Source organism: Schistosoma haematobium, chromosome 3 (assembly GCF_000699445.3).
Source record: "Schistosoma haematobium chromosome 3, whole genome shotgun sequence".
Taxonomy (NCBI): Eukaryota; Metazoa; Platyhelminthes; class Trematoda; order Strigeidida; family Schistosomatidae; genus Schistosoma; species Schistosoma haematobium.
In genome coordinates this window covers 1,523,951-1,548,143 of record NC_067198.1, presented here as the reverse complement: position 1 = coordinate 1,548,143, position 24,193 = coordinate 1,523,951, and the positions used below count along the sequence as shown (strand labels likewise).

At 35.7% G+C, this 24,193-nt stretch overlaps 1 protein-coding gene across 1 annotated transcript in view; it reads left to right on the top strand.

Annotated features, from left to right (window-relative positions):
* NBEAL1 (Neurobeachin-like protein 1) overlaps window positions 1-23,534 on the top strand; it is a gene marked incomplete at both ends in the record, with an annotated part of 111,695 nt that extends 88,161 nt beyond the window's left edge. The window contains 11 exons of the mRNA XM_051218922.1: window positions 39-478; window positions 2,657-2,799; window positions 3,480-3,587; window positions 5,757-5,852; window positions 7,289-7,413; window positions 8,971-9,111; window positions 10,831-10,961; window positions 12,666-12,828; window positions 13,368-13,530; window positions 17,616-18,526; window positions 21,812-23,534. Coding sequence (XP_051068652.1) covers window positions 39-478; window positions 2,657-2,799; window positions 3,480-3,587; window positions 5,757-5,852; window positions 7,289-7,413; window positions 8,971-9,111; window positions 10,831-10,961; window positions 12,666-12,828; window positions 13,368-13,530; window positions 17,616-18,526; window positions 21,812-23,534 — 4,144 coding nt within the window. The remainder of the gene's footprint in view (window positions 1-38; window positions 479-2,656; window positions 2,800-3,479; window positions 3,588-5,756; window positions 5,853-7,288; window positions 7,414-8,970; window positions 9,112-10,830; window positions 10,962-12,665; window positions 12,829-13,367; window positions 13,531-17,615; window positions 18,527-21,811) is intronic.
* Between the last annotated feature and the right edge of the window lie 659 nt (window positions 23,535-24,193).

The window sequence follows — 24,193 nt, the reverse complement described above, 5'->3', positions numbered from 1 at the left end:
ATTTCACTTCTAATCCCTATCTATCTTTACTTTTTCAGAATCATCTTATCCAATTCTTCGAACACTTCCATTAAAGATTCAGTCAATGATGATAACCAATTAAATCAACTTAAACTAAGAAACAATTCTAATAATGAATCCTTTATCTCATCTATATCATCTCATCAATCAACTCCATTGAATTCATTGAATTCATCAATGATTCACTATATACCTCAAATACAAAAAGGTAAAGGTATTCTATTCAGTGTGAATACACAATTAATTCTAGCAATTAAAGTCATTCAAGGTATATTAACATTAACACAAAATCGTCTAATATTTGATACATCTATTCATAATGTCATTCATGATAATAATAGTAATCTATCTACTGATGATAACAATACTACTTATGATACTACTGAATTATCAATACCATTTGGATATAAAATTATCAATGAAAAATTAGATGTAAACAATACAAAATTGAATCATTGTAAGTTAATGAATCCTTTTAATTAGTTTATGGTGTTGATTTTGATCATAAGCTTATGAAGTATTCAGTTGTTGTTGTTGTTGTTTTTGTGTGTGAGTGGCCTCATATCTGACATTTGAGATCATGAGTCAATTGAAGCTAGACTACTATAGAAAACCTGAAAGCACTGGACGACCGTTTTGTCCTATTGTGGGACTCCTCAGCAGTTCAATGAACTCATGATCTCAACTGTTTAAAATTACTACAATCTCCACAAAACCCATTCTGATACTAATCAACTTATCCTCACTAGTGACTGGCTTCAAGAGATATATCCTGGAGTTCTAGTGAGAAGCAGTGACCAGTGGAGTTTAACCGGGTCTGTTGTGAGGTAGTAACTCACTGATGACAATGATGGATTTGTCACTCAATTTCGTGGATTAGTTGAAGTTAGACATTAACACCGTTGGATGCCGTCCGCCTCACTGGTCTAGTTGAGTAAGCGCCTGGCGCGAGACCGATAGGTCCTGGGTTCGAATCCTGCGAGGCGGGGTCGTGGATGCGCACTGCTGAGGAGTCTCATACTAGGAAGAAATGGTCGTCCAGTGCTTCCAGGTTTCCCATGATGGTCTAGCTTCAATTGACTCATGATCTCAACTGTTGAAATTACTACAATCTCCACAAAACCCCTTCTGATTCTAATTTGATCATTTCTAATTGATTGTTATTGATAATATACATGTCGGCGATTCTCAACACTGCTCATCAACAATTCCATAATGAAAGGACTGGAACACTTGATCTCTAGTCCATTGAACTTGCTGGCATCCAACGGTGTTTATGTCTAATTTCAATCGATCCTTGATCTTGAACAACCTTTCATGTATTTTTTGAGGTTGATAACTGTCTCATACCGAACACGGGTTTGACTCCATTGATTGCGGCTTCTCACTAGAAATTCAGAAGATCTGTGTTTAATCTAGTTACTGGTGAGCATATGATTATTATTAGTAGTATGAAGGGTTACTCAAGATCATAGATCGATTAAAGTTTGAGAATAACATCTCTTGGTGCTGGCTCAGTGGTCTGAATGCTAAGCGCTCGAAATTGAGACCAAACGTTCTGGGTTTGATACTTTTTGATGTGGGAACATTGATGCACACTGCTGCGGAGTCCCATACTGAGAAGAATTGATCATGCATTGATTCTATGTTTTCAATGGTAGTCTAGATTGGACGGACTCATGAATTCAACTATTAAATGCCAGATAATTTGATGCAAGAATAAATGATCCAGTTAAACTCATCAATCTAAATATATATGAATGATACCAACAATTCGTCATACTTGTATTTCGTTTTAAAGAATGTTTTTGATTATCTACTTGACAAAGCGATCAACATATCTATATAAATCAAAGCAAAGCAAGGATCGCATTCATACAGTTGAAGAATATATGGAACTCAAAACAATTCTCAGCCAATATCGAAGTCAGTATCTTCAATATGAACGTCAATACAGTCCTAATGTATGGAGGTGAAACGTGGAGAACTACTACAACCGTCATCAAAATGGTATAAGTTTTTATGAATAGTTTTTCACTCAAGATACTCAATATTGGTTGGCCAGATATCATTAGCAACAGCCTACTGTGGGAGAGAACAAACCAGCTTCGAAGTGAAGAGGAAATTAGGAAAATACATTGGAGTTGGATAGGACACACGTTGAGAAAATCATAGAACTGCATCACTAGGCAAGTTCCAACTTGTAATCCTGAAGGGAAGCGGAATAGAGGAAGGCCAAAGAACACATTACGTCTGGAAATAGAATCAGATATGAAAAGGATGAATAACAATTGGAAAGTGCTAGGAAGGTTTGCTTGGGACAGGGTTGGATGGAGAAGTTTAACATGCGTAAGTAAGTAGGTAAATATAAATCAAACTTCACTTCATTTCATAAGCCAGTGTCTATCTGGACTTAGTAGATAAGTGAATTGCTCAATGGCATTTAAAACAAACGCTACTGGTTTGAAGTCATGGAGGTAGATATCAACTATGGGATACAGGCATATCCAGCTGATAATTCTTACATCAGACGAGACACACATCTAAGATTCCACTGGAAGCCAATATTCATCTGTACTTTAACTATCTACTAGATAATTTACTCTTTATATTTTTCATTTATTTCACTTTTCAGCTAGACAAATATTCTATATTCGATATAATTGGTCATTAGCTAAATTACGTGAATTACATTTACGTCGTTACAATCTACGTCGTTCAGCTATTGAGATATTTTTTGAAAACAATTCTAATTATTTTTTTAACTTTGAAACTAAAGTAAGTTGAAGTTGAGGTTAGTTTCTATCATATTTACCTATCAAACTTATAGAGCACTTTATTTATTCCCACTCATTATCATGGCGTTTAATACTGTTGAAGTTGTGATATCTGACATAGAAACCCAGAGAGAGGGGGCATTTACGCAACTAAAAATTGAAACAAACTGAACATGGAAACGTACCACTGGAGCTTTAGGTCTTTAATTATGTGTTTGGATTATCTCACAGATCTAGGAGGAAACATCTTTTCGAAATAACTCAAATCAACAGTCTATGTTTCTATGTATTGTATTGAGAGATCATGATTGTTTAACTTCTCAAATAAGAACTGCCAAATAAAACATAAAATTATCGCGAGTCATTCGAATGTACCAATTTTTATGTTTGCGATAAGTTCATTAATTTTATTTAAACTGTTTAACTACTTATAAGTAGGCAAACGGGCTGTGTAAAATAAACCTGATCAGTACGAACTTTAGTTAGAAGTGAGATGTTCGACATTTGTACTGCTGATGATGTCGTCTAGAAGAATGATGAAAGCTTCACAATCAAACCATCCAGCTTAGAGAATAAAACTTCATCAAAATCATTCACCTTAACTATATATATATATATATATATTCTGCATTATCTGATTTTCAATTACTGACATTTACTTTCATGTTTGAATAAATCTAGATTCGTAATAAATTCTATTCGATCATTATGAGTTTACGATTACCAAGATTAGTTTATAGTCAAAGTCGTAATCCTAGAGAAACACTTAAATTATCTGGACTTACAGAAGTAAGTTATGATGTAATTCATTATGTTTATCTTATTTATTCTATTTCATTGAATTTCATTAAGATATATATTAACTGTGTATCATTGAATGCTGAGATTAACATACTTATCATGTGATCTGTTGATTTGGGATTCGATTTTATTCTCGTTCTCTTTTCTTTGATCTTCTTAATCTTCTGCCGCCAGACGTTTCACTTTCGATCGATGATACATACTACTAATAACTATCGACATCAATAGTGCACAGTACAAGGTCATTTCTTGACAAAGGTTGATTTTAAAATGAAACATAATTGCGTAACCCTACATTCATTGTCTTAGGTGGATAAATGTCTCACAATTGACACCCATTAAACTCCACTGGCGGTTTCATCCTATTGTGGGACACGAAACGGCCGTCCAATACTTTCAGGTTTTCATGGTAGTCTAGCTTCAACTGACTCATGATCTCAACCAGTATTATATAAGTAGTAAATTCTTTGGGTATTTCAGTAGTAAATGAGCAGGAGATTAAAAGTCTTATTGATTTTAATCTCTATTAACTAACCTTTTGGTTAACATTTTCTCGAATAAGTTAAATTTCTATTAGGATGGAGTTGGTAACCTCATGCCCAACCCTCCTCTTTTATCCAAACTTGAGACCGGTAGTAGCCACAGAGGGGAAAATTAATCATTTTGTTATTTCCATTTTATTTCTTGTTGTTATTCGTGTAAAGGATCACACCTCTTTTTGTTTATTCTCAGAGATGATTAAAAAATGGATTATAACAAGAAATAGAGAGAAGTCTAAAGATTGAAGAGAGATGAAGCTGTAGTGAAATTAAAGAAACAGAGAAAGAGAAAAAAAAGATAAACACACACACACCCACAAAGAAAAGAAAAACTAGTGGACAATATTATAAGCAAAGATGGATAATTAGATGGTGGTTGGAGGTAGTTAACAGCAAACCCTGGACCCAGGTTTTATGATACTTGGCACTTGGCAGCAAGGTCTACCTGTAATCTTGATGGAACTGGTGCTCCCTGACGGATGGCCGATAACATTCGATCTGCAGTAAGAAGGAATTGACACACATGACATTGATCACCCAGTGATCAACCAGTTGTGATTACATCTCAGTCCTACAGGAAGTCAGTCGCGGCCCGGATAGCCCTGTGGTAACATCTTTGACCGTGAAGCTGGGTGACACGAGATCGTATCAGTTAGGGAGCACTAGTTCCTTCAAGATTACAGGTACACCTTGCTGACGAGTGCCAAATAGCACGAAACCTAGATGGGGCAGGGTTTCCTGTTGACTACCTCCAACCACCATCTGATCTCAACATAGTGTACGCAATGTCGAGTCATCTAGACTTGTGGCCACATTGAAACTTAGACGATAGCAATCGATCTGCACTAAGAAGGATTTGATATAGATAAAATTTATAACCACCCAGTGATCAACCAATTGTGAAAGATGGATAATGGATAGCAGTGAAATCCAGTTTAACGCGCGTTTCGTCCTATTCGGGACTCGTCAACTGGATTTACCTGCATCCCATAGTTGATGTTCACTCCAAGACTCTAACCCAATACCATTTGCTTCAACCTCCATCGCATTACCCTTTTAACTTCTAAGTCCCGATAGCCACTTGCTTGTGCGATGGGGTGAAGTTTAAATTCACTTGGTGTTGTTTTACTTGTATCTTCCCATTGTTGTATAGGACTGTAATTGGCCAGTCTCTTGATAGCATATGTTCATCCTGTGCACACTGCCTCGATATTGTCTGAAGTCACAAGCTTTATAGGCAAAGATTGATAGTGGCTAACAGTTGAGTCCATTGCATCCCACTGAATAAGCTATTAGTTATCAAAACTTAGTAGTTCTGTGGATAACCCGATGGCGTTTGAAGCGAACGTTACTGGATTCGAGTCGTGGAGTGAATATTAACTCAAAGATGCAGGTACATCCATCTGACAAGTCCTAAATAGGACGAAGTGACGCGCATCCTGGATTTCACTATCTATCTTCGCTTATTAAGGATAGATTTCGTTAAATTAGGAATTCATGAAATCAGAAGAAAATCTAGTCGAAGAAAAAGCATTAAAACTGATACCTTCCATAAGTGTAGTGCTTGTTACTTAAAATATACATAAAAGTAATGATTGTTCTTTTTCTATATTTTCAGCGTTGGGTAAATAGAGAAATATCAAATTTTGAATATCTAATGCGTTTGAATACAATAGCTGGTCGAACATTTAATGATTTAGGTCAATATCCTGTGGTAAGTAGAGATCCTCTTTGAAGATGATTGTTTGAATTTAGTTTGCTTAACATACTGATATCAAATAAGTAAACTATTAAGAACCTGGAAACACAAGATTCTTGTTTCGTCTTAGTTTAAGAAACCTGGAAATTGTATCCCTTAAACTCGTACATGGGATAGAGTATTGTCAAGTAACCCACTGGTTTCTCGTGATTCTTTGTGGTGTGAATCAGTCTTAACTTATAGTCTGTAAGAATATAAGTCATGTAGGACTATACTTTATGCATTGAAATAAGTTATAGGAGATGATATTAGGTAGTTAACTTGATGTGTAAAGCTAATTATTGGTTCCCTACTTTAAGACATAATTATGACATGGTTACAACCTACGTCTGAATAGATTTTGTGTAAAAGGTTTTTGGTAGTTATTAAGTGTTAGAGTTTACATCAATAACTGGTCTTAGTTAAACAACCATTGAAAATCAAGAAATATTGGACAGTTTTTTTCGTCTTAATATGAGGCTTCTTTGTACTGCGCACCTACGACCTCCCTGGAGGTTGGAAAGAGGAACAACAGGTTTATTGATAAGATTTTAGCATCCTCATCACTGTATCAGCATACAATGTGATACAACTTCATTCAGTTCACAATATAAAATAATCATCTTCCAATACCATTGGTGAGTTACTGTATTTCAGCTAATATGATTAAATCCCATTGACTACGGCTTCTCACCATGACTCCCAGCATTGATTTTCGGTTCTTATCTCACTAACGTTAGCATATGATGTGAACTATGAAATGCAACAATCTCAGAAAATCCTGTAGTCTAGCAATAGTTGTATGCTTGTTAGTTTCTAATATTGAGGGACGATTTCCAGAGTTCTAATGAAAAGCCAATGACTAATTGAATTCAACCACGTCGAGTGTAAGGCAGTTACTTACCAACAGTACTACCAAATAGTTTTGCAATATCATGAACTAAATGCAGTTATCAGAAGGGGGTTTTGTGGAGATTTTAGTAATTTTGTAGTTGATTTCATGAATCAATTCAAGCTTGACTAGTGAAGCAGTGACCGGTAGAGTTCAACCGGGTCTTTTGTGAGATAGTAACTCATTGAAGACAGTGGTGGATGTTTCGCTCAATTTCGTGGATTAGTTGAAGTTAGACATTAACACCATTGAATGCCTCCTCAGTGATCTACGGATTTAGCTTTCGCGCACGAGACTGATAGGTTCTAGGTTCTAATCTCGCTGGGCGGGATCATGGATTCGAACTTCTGAGGAGTTCCACAATGGGACGAAACGGCCGTCCAGTGCCTCCAGGTTTTCCATAGTGGTCCAACTTTAATTGATCCATGGAATCGGCTATACATGCAGTTAGTTTAAAAGTATAAAAGTGGATATTATCGTTTTGTTTTTCTTTTTCTTCTTCTGAAATTTCTTGGTACAGTTTCCTTGGATTTTAGCTGATTATACTTCTTCAGAATTAGATTTAAATTCACAACATACATTTCGTGATCTTTCACGACCTATTGGATTAGCTAATCCGAAATTCATTGAAGAAGTCAGAGAGAAGTGAGATTTTAATCTATTTGAATCATGTTTTATTATTGATTATATAAAGATAAGACATATATATTTGATCTTACTTTTGTGGAGAATACTGGTTGACAGCCTATGCTCCATCAGGAGTAACAGCCGTAAGTAAGTAACTTTTGTGGAATATCAGTAACACATAAATCATTCGATTTGTGTGAGGGATTGGATACTGCCCTGGGTGCAAAAACCGCAACAGGTGGTTTTATTAGGAGGCTACACCCGGAGCCTTCGATCTGAAGGTCTGACCCACAAGCCATTGGAGTAACGTAAGGAGATGCAGTCCCATGGTAGCCGGTGACCAACAATAGGTCCATATACCATTTTTTCCTTCAGGATACCGGAGCCCATTTAAACCATTGGTATGGAATGAGGGTTTTCCAACTTCCCTAGGTGGATTCACTATGTTCATCAACCCGGTTAAAGTGTCGGACATTCGCTATTCTTCCTCTTAATTTCGTAAATAACACCTGCTTGAGAAGGCAGTGAGTAGGAGTTCCCTGGTAGTGGTAGTGTGTACGTGGCCGTATGAGAGTAATTGGAGAGGGAGAGCTGACTCTCCCCACTCTCAGCCGTATCAGGGCATAGTGACAAGTACTATTCATTTCTTTTTGAGAACTGATTCCAGCGGATTAATTTCCATACTATTATCTTGTAAATATTTAATGTGGAATAAAGAATAGATCATTTGGAGAGCTGAGTAGTACCACTAAACAATGACATATTGATCTGATACTTTCCAATCGATTCATTACATTTAACATTCAACATTAAATTTAAGTTATTTGAGTGTCGCTTGTTGAACTTTTTACCTGAGTAATGTAGAAAACAAACATTGAACAAAATTCTTCTATAAAATCATGCTTGTAAGTATCGGTATTATCTTTTTGATTGAAATCATGAATCGATCGATGTTAGACAACCACTGGGAACTTGTAAGCGTTGGACATCCGTTTCGTTCTAATATGAGGCTCCTCAGAAGTTCGCGTTCAAGATTCTGGGTACGAACCCCGCGTGTGAGATCGTGAATGCACACTTCTGGGGAGTCTGGTACTAGGACGAAACGGCCGTCCAGTGTTTCCAGGTTTCCACTGGTGGTAGTCTAATATCGATCGATTCATAATCTCAATCAGAAACTTAACAATCTCCACAACCCAATATTGATAATCAGTATTATCATTAATTACATTTACAATATATTGAATTCATTTACCAGAAGGGGTTTTGTGGAGATTTTTAGAAATTTCACTGACTGAAATTATGAGTCATTTGAAGCTAGACCACCATGGAAAACCTGGAAGCACTGGACAGCGCGAGACTGATAGGTCCTGGGTTCGAATCTCGCGGGGTGCAGGATCGTGGATGCGCACTACTGAGGAGTCCCATACTAGGACGAGACGGCCGTCCAGTGTTCCCAGGTTTTCCATGGTGGTCTAGCTTCAATTGACTCATGATTTCAATCAGTAGAATTCATTTACATTTAAATGCTTTAATTGAGATTTTGTTTTTTTTCTCTATGTTATATTACCTACTAAGATATAATTCATTTGAAGATCCAAGTGGTGTTATGCAAAAATTTCATCATGGAACTCATTATTCAAGCGCTGCTGGTGTCTTGCATTATCTTGTCCGTTTGGAACCGTTTACAACGTATCATGTAAATTTACATGGAAATAAGTTAGTATAATTCAGTTAGTGTTTATAATATTTCTTATAAGATACTGTTGTTAAACCCATGTCCAACTTTCCTCTTTTACAAAATACTAGGACTGATAGTAATCCTAGAAAGGCTTCAGGAGGAGTTACTTACTTAGTGAGGCCTGTTACTCTTAGTTGAGAGGCATAGACCATCGACCAGGATTCTTCAACCAACTCTGTTCGGGCTTTCCCTTTCCCCTTGTTTTTACATGCTGTTCATTCCTTTGATATTTACCTACAATTTCTGGCTCAATATTTTCATTGACTCTCCTCTCTTCGTTTGAATTTCAAGATTTCAAGATAACACTTGCCTCGAGGTTCAGTTTGATGAAAACCACAATGTATGTCCTATCCACTTTCAACATCTTTTACTAATTTCCTCTTCATTTTGGAGCTGGTTTATTCTCTCCTACAATAGGTGGTGGTATCCGGTCTACGGACGTTGAACATTTTACGTAGACAATTGTTCATAAGTACTTGTACATTTTTGATGATTGTTGTAGTAGTCATCCACGTTTCAGCTTCATACAGTAGAACTATGTTGACATTCGTATTGAAGAATTTGACTTTGATGTTGGTTGACAGCTGTTTCGAGTTTCAATCGTTCTTTAATTGTAGGAATGCTGTCCTTGCTTTTCCAATCTTTTCCTCTACGTCTACATCAGATCCTCGTTGTTCATTGATGATGCTACCCAGATAAGTGAAACTTTCCACCTCTTTCAGAGTTTCTCCATTAAGTGTGATTGGGTTGCACTCTGTGCTGAATTTGAGTATCTTGCTTTGTCGCTTGTGTATGTTGAGGATTACTGCTGCAGAGGCTACTGCTACACTGGTTGTTTTCATCTGTATTTGTTCGTGCATATGGGATAGAATAGCCAGGTCATCTGCAGAGTTCAAATCGTCTAGTTGCATACAAGCTGTCCATTGTATTCTGTGCTTTTCCTCAAATATCAAGGTCTTTTTAATCCAATCAACCACTAGAAGAAAGAGAATGCCCGAGAGTAATCAATAGTCACTTTATCCTACAGTAAGGCTCTTTCACACAAATTCTATTTATTTCTATGTTCAGAATAATTAATTACATCAATATCAACTCTGAGATGCTGATACATTCAGCTGGATAAGTTTTACGTATTCTTCAACAGAAATCATGAAATCCTATTAGAGTGTAATGGTATTGGAAGTTTTATCGATTTTTCAAAACTTCTTAATAGTTCATTTTGTTTATTGGTTGTTTGAATAATCCCATTGATGTTTAAGACTACAATTGAATAGTCTCTGTTGTTGGCTTATGTGTATGCTGGATATTGGTTAGTAGTGGAATCAAGGACACGAGCCTTTTTGTCTTATTTGAGACTAATCATCTGAATATACCTGAATTATAGAGTTGATTTTCTGCTAGGTTTGAAGCTATCAAGAGTTCACTTGATCTGCGAACGAGAACAAAGACTCAGTGACCAATGACCAGTAGGCTAGCTATTTGATTCGTCCTAGCCCCGCTAACTAGACGGAGAAGACCAAGCTTCAAACCTGGCATTTTCACTCCATAACTCGAACCCAGTACCGTTTACTTCAGACACCATTGAGTTATCCATTTACTTAACTACTAAGTTTTGATAGGTTGCATAGATGTTCCTATTGATGTTAAGGACTGAAATTGATCAATCTGTTTTGTTTTTTCTTTCTTTTAAATGATAGATTTGATGTTGCAGATCGTCAATTCTATTCTATTCCAAAAGCATGGCGTTTTATATTAGATAATCCAAATGATAACAAAGAGTTAATTCCGGAATTTTTCTTTTTACCTGAATTTCTACGAAACAGTAATAGTAAGTTATATCACACTTTTAAACCTAAATAAATATTGATTGTAAGGAAAGATAACTAGTGATTAGTAGTGGAATTCAGGACGTACACAACTTCGTCCTATTTGGGTCTCTCATCAGCTAGATGTACCTACATCTCAGACTTGTTGGTGTTCACTCTGGGACTCGTACCGTAGTATCGTTCGATCTGAACTCCAGATCGTTACTCTCTTAGCTACTGATTCCTGATAGGCACTAGCTTGTGCAATGGGGTGAAGGTTAAATGTACTTAGTATTGTTTAATTGAATCTTCTCATTGATGTTTAAGACTGCGATTGATCAATCTGTTATTGGCATATGTGCACATTGCGCGTAACTCCTCGATTGATAATCATCACAACTTCTTACTAGAATTCCAAGTAATCACTTCAGAAATCATTTTATGATAATTGTTTCTGGTTTATATATCAAGGTGTAAGTTGATATTCACCAATTAAATCACACTTGACAGAGAAGATTTGGAAGATGTAAAAATCTTTACATATTTGAGCAGCATCATTGATAAACACTGTAGATCTGATGCAGATGTGAAGGTGAGGATCTTCAAAGTAAGATCAGCATATCTAGAGTTGAATAACATCTGGAACTCAAAACAACTGTCTGTCAACCAACACCAAGGTTAGAATTTTCAATACAAATGTCAAGACAGTTCTATTGTATGGAGAGGAAAATTGGGGAACTACGAAAGCAATCATCCAGAAGATACAGATGTTTATTCAGAGTTGTCTTCGCAAAATACCTCGGACACTATCAGCAACAACCTAAATTGAGAGAGAACAAACCAGATTCCAGCAGAGGAAGAAATCAAGAAGAAGTGTTAGAAGTGGATAGGACACACATTGAGGAAAGCACCAACCTGTGTCACAAGGCAAGACCTCATCACTTGGAATCCTCAAGACCAAATGATGATAAGGAGGCCAAAGAAGAACACATTACATCAAGAAATGGAGACAGAAATGAGAAGAATGAACAACAATTGAATAGAACTAGGAAGGAAGGTCCAGGACAGAGTGAGTTGGTTGGAGAATGCCGGTTGGTGGCCTATGCTCCACTGGGAGTAACAGGCGTAAGTAAGTACTTAAGTTGATATTCAATACATAGATTCAATAATCATGAAGAACTAGTTTAAGTTCATCTTCTGGTCACGTTCAAAATGTTTCAATGGTTAAGATCATGGGTCAATTGAAGCTAGACCACCATGGATAGTAACTCACTGAAGACAATGGTGGATGTTTCGCTCAATTTCGTGGATTAGTTGAAGTTAGACATTAATACCGTTGGATGCCGGCTCAGTGATCTACATGTTTAGCTTTCGCGCACGAGACTGATAGGTTCTAGGTTCTAATCTCGCTAGGCGGGATCATGGATGCTTACTTCTGAGAAGTCCCACAATAGGACGAAACGGCCGTCTAATGCTTCCAGGTTTTCCATGGTGGTCTAGCTTCAATTGACTCCTGATCTTAACCATTGAAATTACTATAATATCCACAAGGCCCATCTGACATTTGAAATAACCTGAGATTTATAGATGACCAACATGAACACATCATGTACTTATCCAGCTTAAGTCTTATATGGTCATGTTTTCATTAGTTTATTTATCATTCCCATTGGAATATTAACTTATACTTACATTACTATACTCTTTCTTTATTCACAAACAAACAGATTTTGATTTAGGCTTTCGTCAATATAATCAAAATCGTATTCATGATGTAGAACTACCGAATTGGGCTTCAACACCAGAAGAATTTATACGTAAACATCGTGGTGCATTGGAATCTGATTATGTTTCATCACATTTACATTTGTGGATTGATTTAATTTTTGGGTAAATTTTAATTAATTACTCATATTATTATTATTAAATACGTCGTCACAGTCGAACTGATAATGTGTTCCTATCAGAGGGGTTGAGATCATGAGTCGATTGAAGATAGACCAATATGAAAAACCTGGACGCATTGGACGGTTATTTCGTCCCATTGTGGGACTCCTCAGCAATGCTCATCCACGATCTCGCCCCGCGAGATTCTAGTGAGTTCTAATGAGATGCAGTGAGATAGTAACTCCCTGAAGACAATGGTGGACGTGTCGCTCAATTTCGTGGATCGGTTGAAGTTAGACATTAACGCCGTTGGTTACCAGCTCAGTGGTCTAGTGATTAAGCGCTTGCGTGCGAGATTAATAGGTCCTGGGTTCTAATCTTGCCAGGAGGGATTGTAGATGCGCACCGCTGACGAATCCTATACTAGGACGAAACAGGCGTCCAGTACTTCCATGTTTTTCATGGTGTTCTATCTTTAAATGACTCATGAAGTCAACTATTAATACAAATGAATTAATATTTATTTATTTCATTATTTACAGTTATAAACAACGTGGTCCAGATGCAGTGAATGCATTGAATGTATTCAATTTTGTAACATATGAAGGTGCTGTAGATTTAGATAAAATTAGTAATTCATGTGAACGTGAAGCTTTAGAAAGTATGATACAGAATTTTGGACAAACTCCAAGTCAATTACTTAAAGTAAGTAAATAATTTCTATGACATATCATCTATATATAAAAGATTGTATGTGTTCTTTTAAAAATTCACTGTTCAGAGACACTACTTACGTATATGATAAGTCTTCTTCAAGTCCCCAAATACCCTGATACGGCCAAGGTTAGGGAGAGTTAGCTCTCCCACTCCATATGCTTTCATATGGCCACGCGTACATAGCCACTGTCAGGGACGTCCTACTTATTGCGTTCTCACACAACGTGTGTTGTTTATGGAATTGAGAGGACGAAAGGCGAATGTCCAACACTTTAACCGTGTTTGTGGATTTGGAGGATCCATCTACAGGAGTTGGTAAACCCTCATTCCAAACCAATGGTTTAAATGGGCTCCAGTATCCTGAAGGAAAAAAATGTTTCATGAACCTATTGTTGGTCACTGGCTACCATGGGACTGCATCTCCTTACGTTACTCCAATGGCTTGTGGGTCAGACCTTCAGATCGAAGGCTCCGGGTATGGCGCCCTTAGAAAACGACCTTCCTCGGTCTGGGCACCAGGGCAGTATCACAGCGCACACACAAATCAACTGACTTATATGGCACATATGTATTCGTTGCCACTTTTGTACCAATATTATTGTGTTCGTTTTACACCACAAGTCTCTTAAACACTAAAGCCAATACCTACTTTAAACATCGTAAATGTTGATTGGATGACCTTTTTAGTACGCAGTGAACCAGAGAACCATGTAGTTTGTTTATATATTCACAATTGATTGGTCACTGGGTGGTAACCAATGTCATGTGTGTCAATTCCTTCTTAGTGCAGATTGATTACTATCGACCAAGTTGTAATGTGGCCACTAATCTAGGTGACTCGACATTGCGTGCACTATGTAGAGACTAGATGGTGGTTGGAGGTAGTCAACAGGAAACCCTGCCCGATCTAGGTTTCGTGCTATTTGGCACTGGTCAACAAGGTGTACCTGTAATCTTGAAGGACCTGGTGCTGGGTGACACGGGATCGAATTCGTAAAGAAGCGCCAGTTCCGTCAAGATTACAGGTACACTTTGCTGACGAGTTCCAAGTAGCACGAAACCTCCAACCACCATCTTGTTTATATATATTCGATAATTTTAATGTTTGAATATACTTTCTTGAAAAAAGCCAAATGAAACGTTGGATTTACTTGAAATTCATCCTTCCTCTTTAATGTCTCATATCAATAAGGTGCCCAAATATTATGAAACTATTCGATGAAATTTAGACAAAAGTTCTTATATATGAAACCCTTGATTGTTTGTTTTTTATGATTTTTCATTAATAACATTCAATTTAATCCTATCGAAATCATTTAAACAAATGATTTTGATCAACTAGGTCATAGTATTGTAAAGAAATTCAGCGAGACGATAGCAACCGATGGTTAGAGACCTTGAAAGTGACGGCTCGAAATCGTTTTCAATGGTGTGCACAGGTGCATCCACTCTTTGTGTTCTCCCAAATTCTAATCTTCTGAATCCTTCATGTCCCTTTTTTCCTCTTCCCAAATTTATTTCACTGGATTATACTCTTTAAATAACATCTTCAAACTCTAATGTTTCCGATTACTGCTTATACATTTACTACGTCTACCACTATGGGATTTGAATTGACAATTGTATCTCTGTGCTAATGTGGTAAGGAAACTCGAACTGATGTACGTACGTACGAAGTTCTACGTTGTTGATTGACTGTCTGATTGTAAAGAAATTACTTCTTTTTGATGTAATTTTGTTCTCTGAGCTGGATGGTTTAGTCGTGGAGCCTTCATCATTCTTCTGAACGATGTCATCAGCTCGAACTTCAGGTAGAAGTGAATTCGTTGAATTTCTTCACATATGGTTCACAGCTTGTCTTTTAGACCTGGATGTTTGATTGGTTTTTGTTGACATTAAATCTGTCATTGTTTAGTTCTTTGTCTTGGTTGTATCTCCCACCATCTTGAAATTACTAGAATTGATTTGGATCACTTCTTGTGGTTATAGATGACTTGATTAGATGTATGGTTACAGGTAATATCAAACAATACTTCTGTTTTACAATCTCCAAATGATTTAGATCAAAGTCAGACGAATTGAAATCTCGATAGCTGCTTGTAGTCAACTACTGAAGTCTGTCAGTCAGCTGGTTGGGAAACCTGTCAAACGTAAGCTAATTTGATATTATTTGGAGGACTTGACACACATGACATTGATCACCACCCAGTGATCAATCAATTGTTATTACATCTCAGTCCTACAGGAGGTCAGTCGCGGCCCGGATATCCAAGTGGTAACGTCTCTGACTGTGAAGCTGGGTGACACGAGATCGAATCCGCCAGGGAACACCAGTTCCCTCAAGATTACAGGTACACCTCACTGACAAGTGCCAAATAGCACGAAACCCGGGTCCAGGGTTTCCTATCGACTACCTCCAACCACCATCTAATCTCAATATATAGTGCCTGCAGTGTTGAGTCATTTAAACTTGTGACCACATTGCAGCTTGGTTGATAGAATTCGATCTACACTAAATAAGGCCTTGATATACATGAAATTGATCGCCACCCAGTGATCAATCAGTTGTGGAGGAAGTATTACATCTGACATTCAAATGATCTTCAATGACTAGATTAGAATATTGAACTAACAGATTCATATGTGTAAAGTATGCAAACTGACTAATCTAGTAAAATATTGTGTTACATTCTAACTTTTTCACCATACACCAATCAGACTACATTTAATTCATGTTCAGTACGAGTTATTCAAATTAAATGATTTTAATTATCTGATCAGTTTAGTGTTTGTCATAATCATTTAATTATCTCTGTTTCTTTTTAGTAGTTGAATTCATGAGTAGATCTAAGCTACAGCACCATTAAAAACCTGAAAACAGTAGACGGCCGTTCGGTCCCATTATGCGACTCCTTAAAATTGTGCATCTACGATCCTGCTCGCGAGACTCAAACCCCAAGACCTTCGGTCTCTCGAACGAACACTTAACCTCTAGTCCATATGGCTGAGATATTGTCCGGGTGCTCAAACCAAAGCAGGTGGTTTTATTAGGGGACCACTCTCCAAACCTTTGACCCAAAGGTTTATTCCACAATTCAGTGGAGCAACGTAAGGAGATGCACCCCCATAGTAACCGGTGACAAATGATTGATCCATACTCCATTCTTTCATTCAGGACCCTGGAGCGCATGTGCACCCTTTGTTTGGATTCAGGATCCTCGGTGTCCATCAACCCGGTTGAAGTGTCGAACATTCACCTTCTATCCTATCAATTTAGTAGACAGCAGTAATGCCACGAGAATACAGTGAGTAGGACTTCCCTGTCAGCGGTTGTATGCACATGGTCATATGAGAGCTTTACGAGTGAGAGAGCGGACTTTCCCACACTCAGCCCTATCATGGCATTTGAGGGCTTCTCAGAATATTTCATACCATGACCAAAAACCATTATGATAAGAAGAATAATTTTTACAAACTTCTAATCAATAATAATTTTAATTCACTTGGTATTGTTTTACTTGAATCTTTCCATTGATGTTTAGGACTGCGATTGATCAGCCTCTTATTGGCATATGTGTATTACTTCGATATTGCCTTAATTTACAAGCATCATAAGCAAAAATGGATAAAGGCTTGCACTGGGATCCAGGACGTGCATTTCGTCCTATTTGGGACTCTTCAGCTTATAATACTTGTAAATTAAGGCAATATTGAGGCAATACACATAGTATGCATATATGCCAATAAGAGACTGGTCAATTGCAGTCTTAAAACTCAATGAGAAGATTCAAGTAAAACAATATCAAATGAATTTAAACTTCACCCCATTGCACAAGCTAGTTTCTATTAGGATTCAGTAGCTAAAAGTGGATAACGTGATGACGTTTGAAACAAACGGTGTTGAGTTCGAGTCCCCATATGAACATCAACAAGTCTGAGATGTTGGTATATCCAGCTGACAAGATTCAAATAGGACAAAGTGTCGCTTGTCCTAGATTCCACTACTAACCACTATTCATCTTTGCTAATAATGATTTTATTATTATTATTTTTCTTTCAATCTATAATTACAGGTACCACATCCAAAACGTTTAACCTATTCTGAATGGTTATCTATATTAATTCATCAATGTAGATTACCTGTTATTAGTTTATTAACTTATACTAATCTTAAACATGACAATTCAATACACAAACATAACTCCTTAATACAATCAACATCTACTACTACTACTGCTACTACTACTAATACTACTAATAGTAGTAGTAGTAGTAGTAGTAGTAGTAGTAGTAGTACTAGTACTAGTACTACACCTAACAGTACAAAGCCTACAACATTCTTTCAACGTCTTTTATCTGATAATAATCCAAATGATTATTTTCATTCAATATTCAATACTCATACATTATTTGATAAGATTGAATTCATCAATCATAAATGGTGTACTATAAAACATTCAAATATCAATGATATTGGTATTAGTATAGAAACATTAAAATTAAAAGAGAATACAATAACTCAATTGAATTCAATCTATTTAATTGTTATACCAGCATTTTGTTGTCCATCTAAACAAGAATCAACTATAGTGAATACAATCAATAAAGATTTATCTTATACAGATATTTATCGTTCAACAAATATATTAAAAACTCGTTTATTCTCTACTGGGAATTCATCGATGTTATCAGCAGTAGCAGCAGCTGCTGCTGCTGGATTAGTGACAACAACAATGGCAGCAACAACTACAACACCGCCACCACCACTACCACTAACAACAACAACAATATCTGAAAATCAATTACCAAAATCTAATTGGGAACGTTTAGCATCAGCTGTTTTTACTATTAATAGTAGAGGTATTATTGATCGATATTTCTGGATACCAACTGATCAACAATCTATAGAATATAAGAACAATAATATTGAACCTTTAGAACAATATGGTTTATTCTATGATTCATATCGTTCATCACAATATGGGTAAGTTGATTGGTAGGAATTATCTTAAATTAATCAATAAAATGTTTTTTTTTTAACTGAAATATCAGGACTTAGTAGCTAAGTGAAGAACGCGATGGCGTTTGAAGGGAACAATACTGGGTTCAAGTCTTGGAGTGATTCCCATCAACTCTGGGATGAAGGTATACCCGGCTGACGATTCCCAAATAAGACGAAGTGTCGATTGTCCTGGATTCCACCGCTAGCCACTATCCATTTTTGCTTAAAAAAGAACCCAGCATGTGATTTAAAGCAATCTACACAGGATGTACATATGCCAACGTGAAACTGATCAATTGCAGTCCTAAGTAACAATTGGAAGATATAAGTAAAACAATGCCAAGTGAATAACTGGTAATTGAGATTTTCCAATACAACACACCATGCACCAATCCGGTCACAATTGACGGAGAAAATTTGGAAGATGTAAAAACCTTTACATATTTGGGCAGCATCATTGATGAACATGGTGGATCTGATGCAAATGTGAAGGCGCGGATCGTCAAAGCAAGAGCAGCATATTTACAATTGAAGGATATCTAGAACTCAAAACGACTGTCTGTCAACCAACACCAAGGTCAGAATTTTCAACGCAAATGTCAACACAGTTCTACTGTATGGGGTGGAAACCTGGAGAACTACGAAAGCCATCATCCAGAAGATACAAGTGTTTATTAACAGTTGTCTACACAACATACTTTGGATCCGTTGGCCAGACACAACTAGCAACAACGTACTGTGGGAGAGAACAAACCAGATTCAAGCTGAGGAAGAAATGAGGAAGAAGCTGTGGAAGTGGATAGGACACACATTGAGGAAAGCACCCAACTGCGTCACAAGACAAGCCCTCACATGGAATTGTCAGGGCCAAAGGGGAAACGGAAGACCAAAGAACACATTACGTCAAGAAATGGAGACAGACATAAGAAAATTGAACAAGAATTGGATGGAACTAGAGAGGAAGGCCCATGACAAAGTGGGTTGGAGATTGCTGGTCGGTGACCTATGCTCCATTTTGAGTAACAGGCGTAAGTAAGTGACTGGTAATTGAGTTTTTCCAAAAAATTCAATAGTTTGAATCTAATGTTAAGTATTAGTTTCTATCAGATTTCAGTTGTATGTTATTGTTGACTATTGTATCTAGATCATCCTCATTGAGTTTTATATAAATTAGTCATTATTGAACAAGAAGGATTTGATGTAGATGTAAAGGTAGGGATTTGGAAAGTAAGGGGCAGCATTCCTATGGTTGAAGAACATATAGAACTCAAAACAACTATCAACTAATATCAAAGTCCAAATCTTCAATATGAACACAGTGATACTGTACAGTGCTGAAAACTGAAGAACTACTACAACCATCATCAAAAATGTACAAGTATTTTTAAATAGTTGTCTACGCAGGATACTCAACATCAATTGGCCGGGTAATATCAGCAACAGCCTTCTGTGGGAGAGAACAAACCAGCTCCCATTTAAAGAGGAAATTAAGAAAAGACATTGGATAGGAAAAACATTGTGGAAATCATCAAACTGTATTACTAGGGAAGTGTTATATTAGAATCCTGAAATCAAAACGAAAAGAGGAAAGCCATGGAATATATTGTGTCGGATATTGCAGGCGGGTTTCAAAAGAATAAACTGAATGTAGGAATAAATGGAAAGAGGAGGTCAGAACGGAGTTGGTTAAAGAATCCTGTCTGATGGTCCACGCTCTTCCATGAAAGGTAACACGAGTAATTAAGTAAATAAGTAAGTAAGTGAGGATTAACTACACCATAAAATAACTAGCTAATCAAACACTACGCTTCATTAAATCTCTATTCAATATGTAAGAGGTATTATACAACACGACATAATTTTTTTCTATAACAGCTGATAATATTATCTGGTCATTTAAAGTGGATGCGCTTTGATGAAGTGTCTCACAATAGGATGAAACCGTTGTCCAGTGCTTCCAGGTTTTCCATGGTGGTCTAGCTTCAATTGACTCATGATCTCAACAACTGAAATACATGAATTGCTTGAAAGTTGGAATATCATATTTGTGAGGAAAAATTTCAACTGTGAAAATACTACGATCCTCACAAATCCCCATACTTATAACGATCATATGCCCGCTAGTGACTAGCCTCAGAATGGGTCTCCTGGTGTTTCAGTGAGAAACCTTGCCCAGTGGAGTTCACTCCATGTCAGGTGTTAGACAGTTATACACTTTAAGGTAATGTATGAAGGGTTACGCAGGATCGTGGATCGATTGAAATTAGAGATTAACACCTTCGAATGCCAGCTCAGCGGTCTAGAGGTTAGGCGTTTGCACGAAGCAATAGGTCCTTGGTTCGAGTTCATTTGGTGCGAGATCGTGGATATTCACTGTTGAAGAATCCCACATTAAGACGAAATGGCCATTCAGTGCTTGAGAATTTTCAATAGCGATGTAGCTTAGATCGATTCATGAATTCAACTATAAAAATTAGTACAGTCTCCACAAACCAAATGGATGAATTGATTTTGCGCCAAAAATCCAAGACCTATTATCTTATACCTGATTGGTCCGTTCATAAATTATAATTTCACCAATATTTCTTTTATAAATTTTACTAAATATGTAAATACTACTTAAATCTTGATGCATATTTGATTTGTTTGATTCTTCCCATTGAAGTTTAGAACTGCACTTATTTGATCAATCTCTTTTCGATGTATGTTTACATCTTGTGAAGATTGTCATGATATGTCTATTAAGTCATAAACGTTTTAATCAGAGTTACATCATATCTAGAAGTGAATATCAGAACTCAATAGATAAGTGAATGATGTGTTAGGTGTATGAACAAAACAAAAGGTACTATGTGTTGATTCTGGATGTAAATGTCAACAGGGGTGTGTAAGCACATCCCATCCAGTTCGCAATTGTTTAATTAGAGAGCTCTTTCTTGAATTCCATTGTTAATTACCAATCATTTCTGTTTAACATGAATTAAATTTCAAACAAGTACTATTGGATGCCGACAATTTCAGTAGTCTAACGGTTAAGATTGCTAGGTTCTAGGTTCGAATCTCGCGATACGAGATCATGGATGCATACTGCTGATGAGTTCCACACTAGAATGAAACAGCCATCAAGTACTTCCAAGTTTTCCATAATGGTCTAACTTCAATTGACTCATGAATTCAACTATTTGAGAAAAAAATTACTAAAATCTCCACAAAACCTTCCTTTTCTGATAATTTTGTTTTTGTTCTTATTTCATATTTTCACAATAGCTCTGTTGGACCATTTGATTCATCATGGATTCATTTCATTGAAAATATAAATAATTTTAAACTTGATGAAATATTTTCTTTAAATTTATCTAATACAAAACAATCTTCATCTTTAAATACTATTGGTTCACAATTATTTGCATTAACGTATGATGATAAATGGTTATTTATTGGTGGAAGATGGGATGGACGTTTAACTATATATAATATGTATCAATCAAAAATTCATGCTTTATTAACAAGTCCACATATAGATACAATTAGTTGTGTTGCTATGGATTCAGCATATAATTTAATTGATCGACAATCATTTACATATCATGGTGATTTTAATAAAATCAATAAATTCTTAATAGATCAATATAAGAATTCAATTAGAACACATTATTATATTATTACTGGTAGTCGTGATGGTACATGTGCTATATGGGATTTTGATATTTTAAATGAAGAAGATAATGATGATCGTGATCGTGATCATGATTATGATCATAATGATGATCGTGATGAAGAAGAAGATCTCATAGAGTTTCGATATGATCATTCACCTTTTATTAATGATTCATTATTATCATCATTTAATCAAAGAAAATTATTAAATAGTAATAAGTTTTTTGGTAGTCAAGATGATCTATCAATGAATTTTGATCCAAAGACTATACATGATGAACATGATCAAAAGGAACATCCTTCATGTTATCGATCTTTTGATGAAACTGGATCATCACCATCATCATCATCAAGATTATTATTCAATACAATCTATTTACCTAAAATGAATTATCATTTACAATATAAAAATGCTGGTATACCATTTTATCCATTTCATTCATATAAATCTAAAAAATCAAAACGTTTAGCAAAAATAATAAAAATTTTCTATGGAAATTTATATGGTAACCCAGTAACATGTGTTGCATTAAATATTGCCTTAGATACAGGTGTCATGGCAACAAATGCTAATCATGATCTATATTTATTTAGTGTAAAATTATCAAATTGGTCACGTGTACTTAAATTGAATACAATCGAATCAAATATTATAAATGAAATACATTATCCATTTGAGATATATCCAAATACAGAAAAGATATTTTTACATAGAAATAGATATACTACTGTCAATCATCTACTTATATCACCTAGATTAGGTTTAATTTATATACAATGGAATGTTATTATAAAAATCAATCAATCTAATATAAATAAAGAAGAAATTGGACCTAAATTAAGTTTATTTAATTCAATCGGTGAAAAATTATTAGAAATTTCACCATTTATTTATACTACTGATTATAATCATATAAGTAGTAATGAATTAAATCAAATAATTGTTACACAAATTTTATTAACATCAACACCAATTCAATCGAAATGTACTTTTCATAATGAAGATGATGATGATGATGATGATCATCATCATCATCATAATACTGCAGAATACTTAGATGATCATTTCAATCATTCCATATCTCAACATATTCTAATGTCATTTAATACAGGACATTTGATGATTTTCATGGCAGAAACATTAGTACCTATTTATTGTATTAAATTAAATGAAGGAATTAATAATCTATCATTATTATGTAATCTTTCATCGAATCAATATCTTATTGAAGGTATTCATCTTATGTTATCATTAATGAATAATCAATTAGTAATATTTCAAACAATACGAAAGAAAATAGAAAGAAAGCAGTTAGCAACAAGACAAGTATAAGTATGAAATTGTTTTACTTGTGTAGAATCAATAATGAAATAGAATAAATGATTTATATGATGCCAAAGATTCTTATGATTAACATATTTCAATAAACAAAAAGCACCACAAAAAAACAGATTTCGTAACAATAATTTATGAATGAACCAATCAGATTGAAGATAACCGATTTTGGATTTTGGCGCGAAATTCCTATTGGTGAGACTAGAATTGATGAATGAACCAATCAGATTGAAGATAACCGATCTTGGGTTTTAGTGTGAAATTGCTATTGGTGAGACTATTATTTATGAATGAACCAATCAGATTGAAGATAACAAATTTTGGATTTATTTTTTGACGTGAAATTCACTCATTCATTTGGTTAAAGAGCATTTTGGTATTATAACTAATGTTTATTCCTTATATTAGTGTATAAAGCTCATTTGGTCCTAGTGATTAAATGGATTGTTTCGAGATCACTGTAGCGCGTTAATCAAAGGTTGTTCATAAATTCCTAGATCTCACCTTCATATTCTCTCTTCTTATTTTTTTTTGTTTAATTTTAAACCATATAGTATTTTTGTGTAAATTTTTGAAATATATCTATCTATCTTCAGAAGTACGATGGGTATCTACGTCAGACGATAATCTTCTTTAAATGATTATGATTTCTTTGT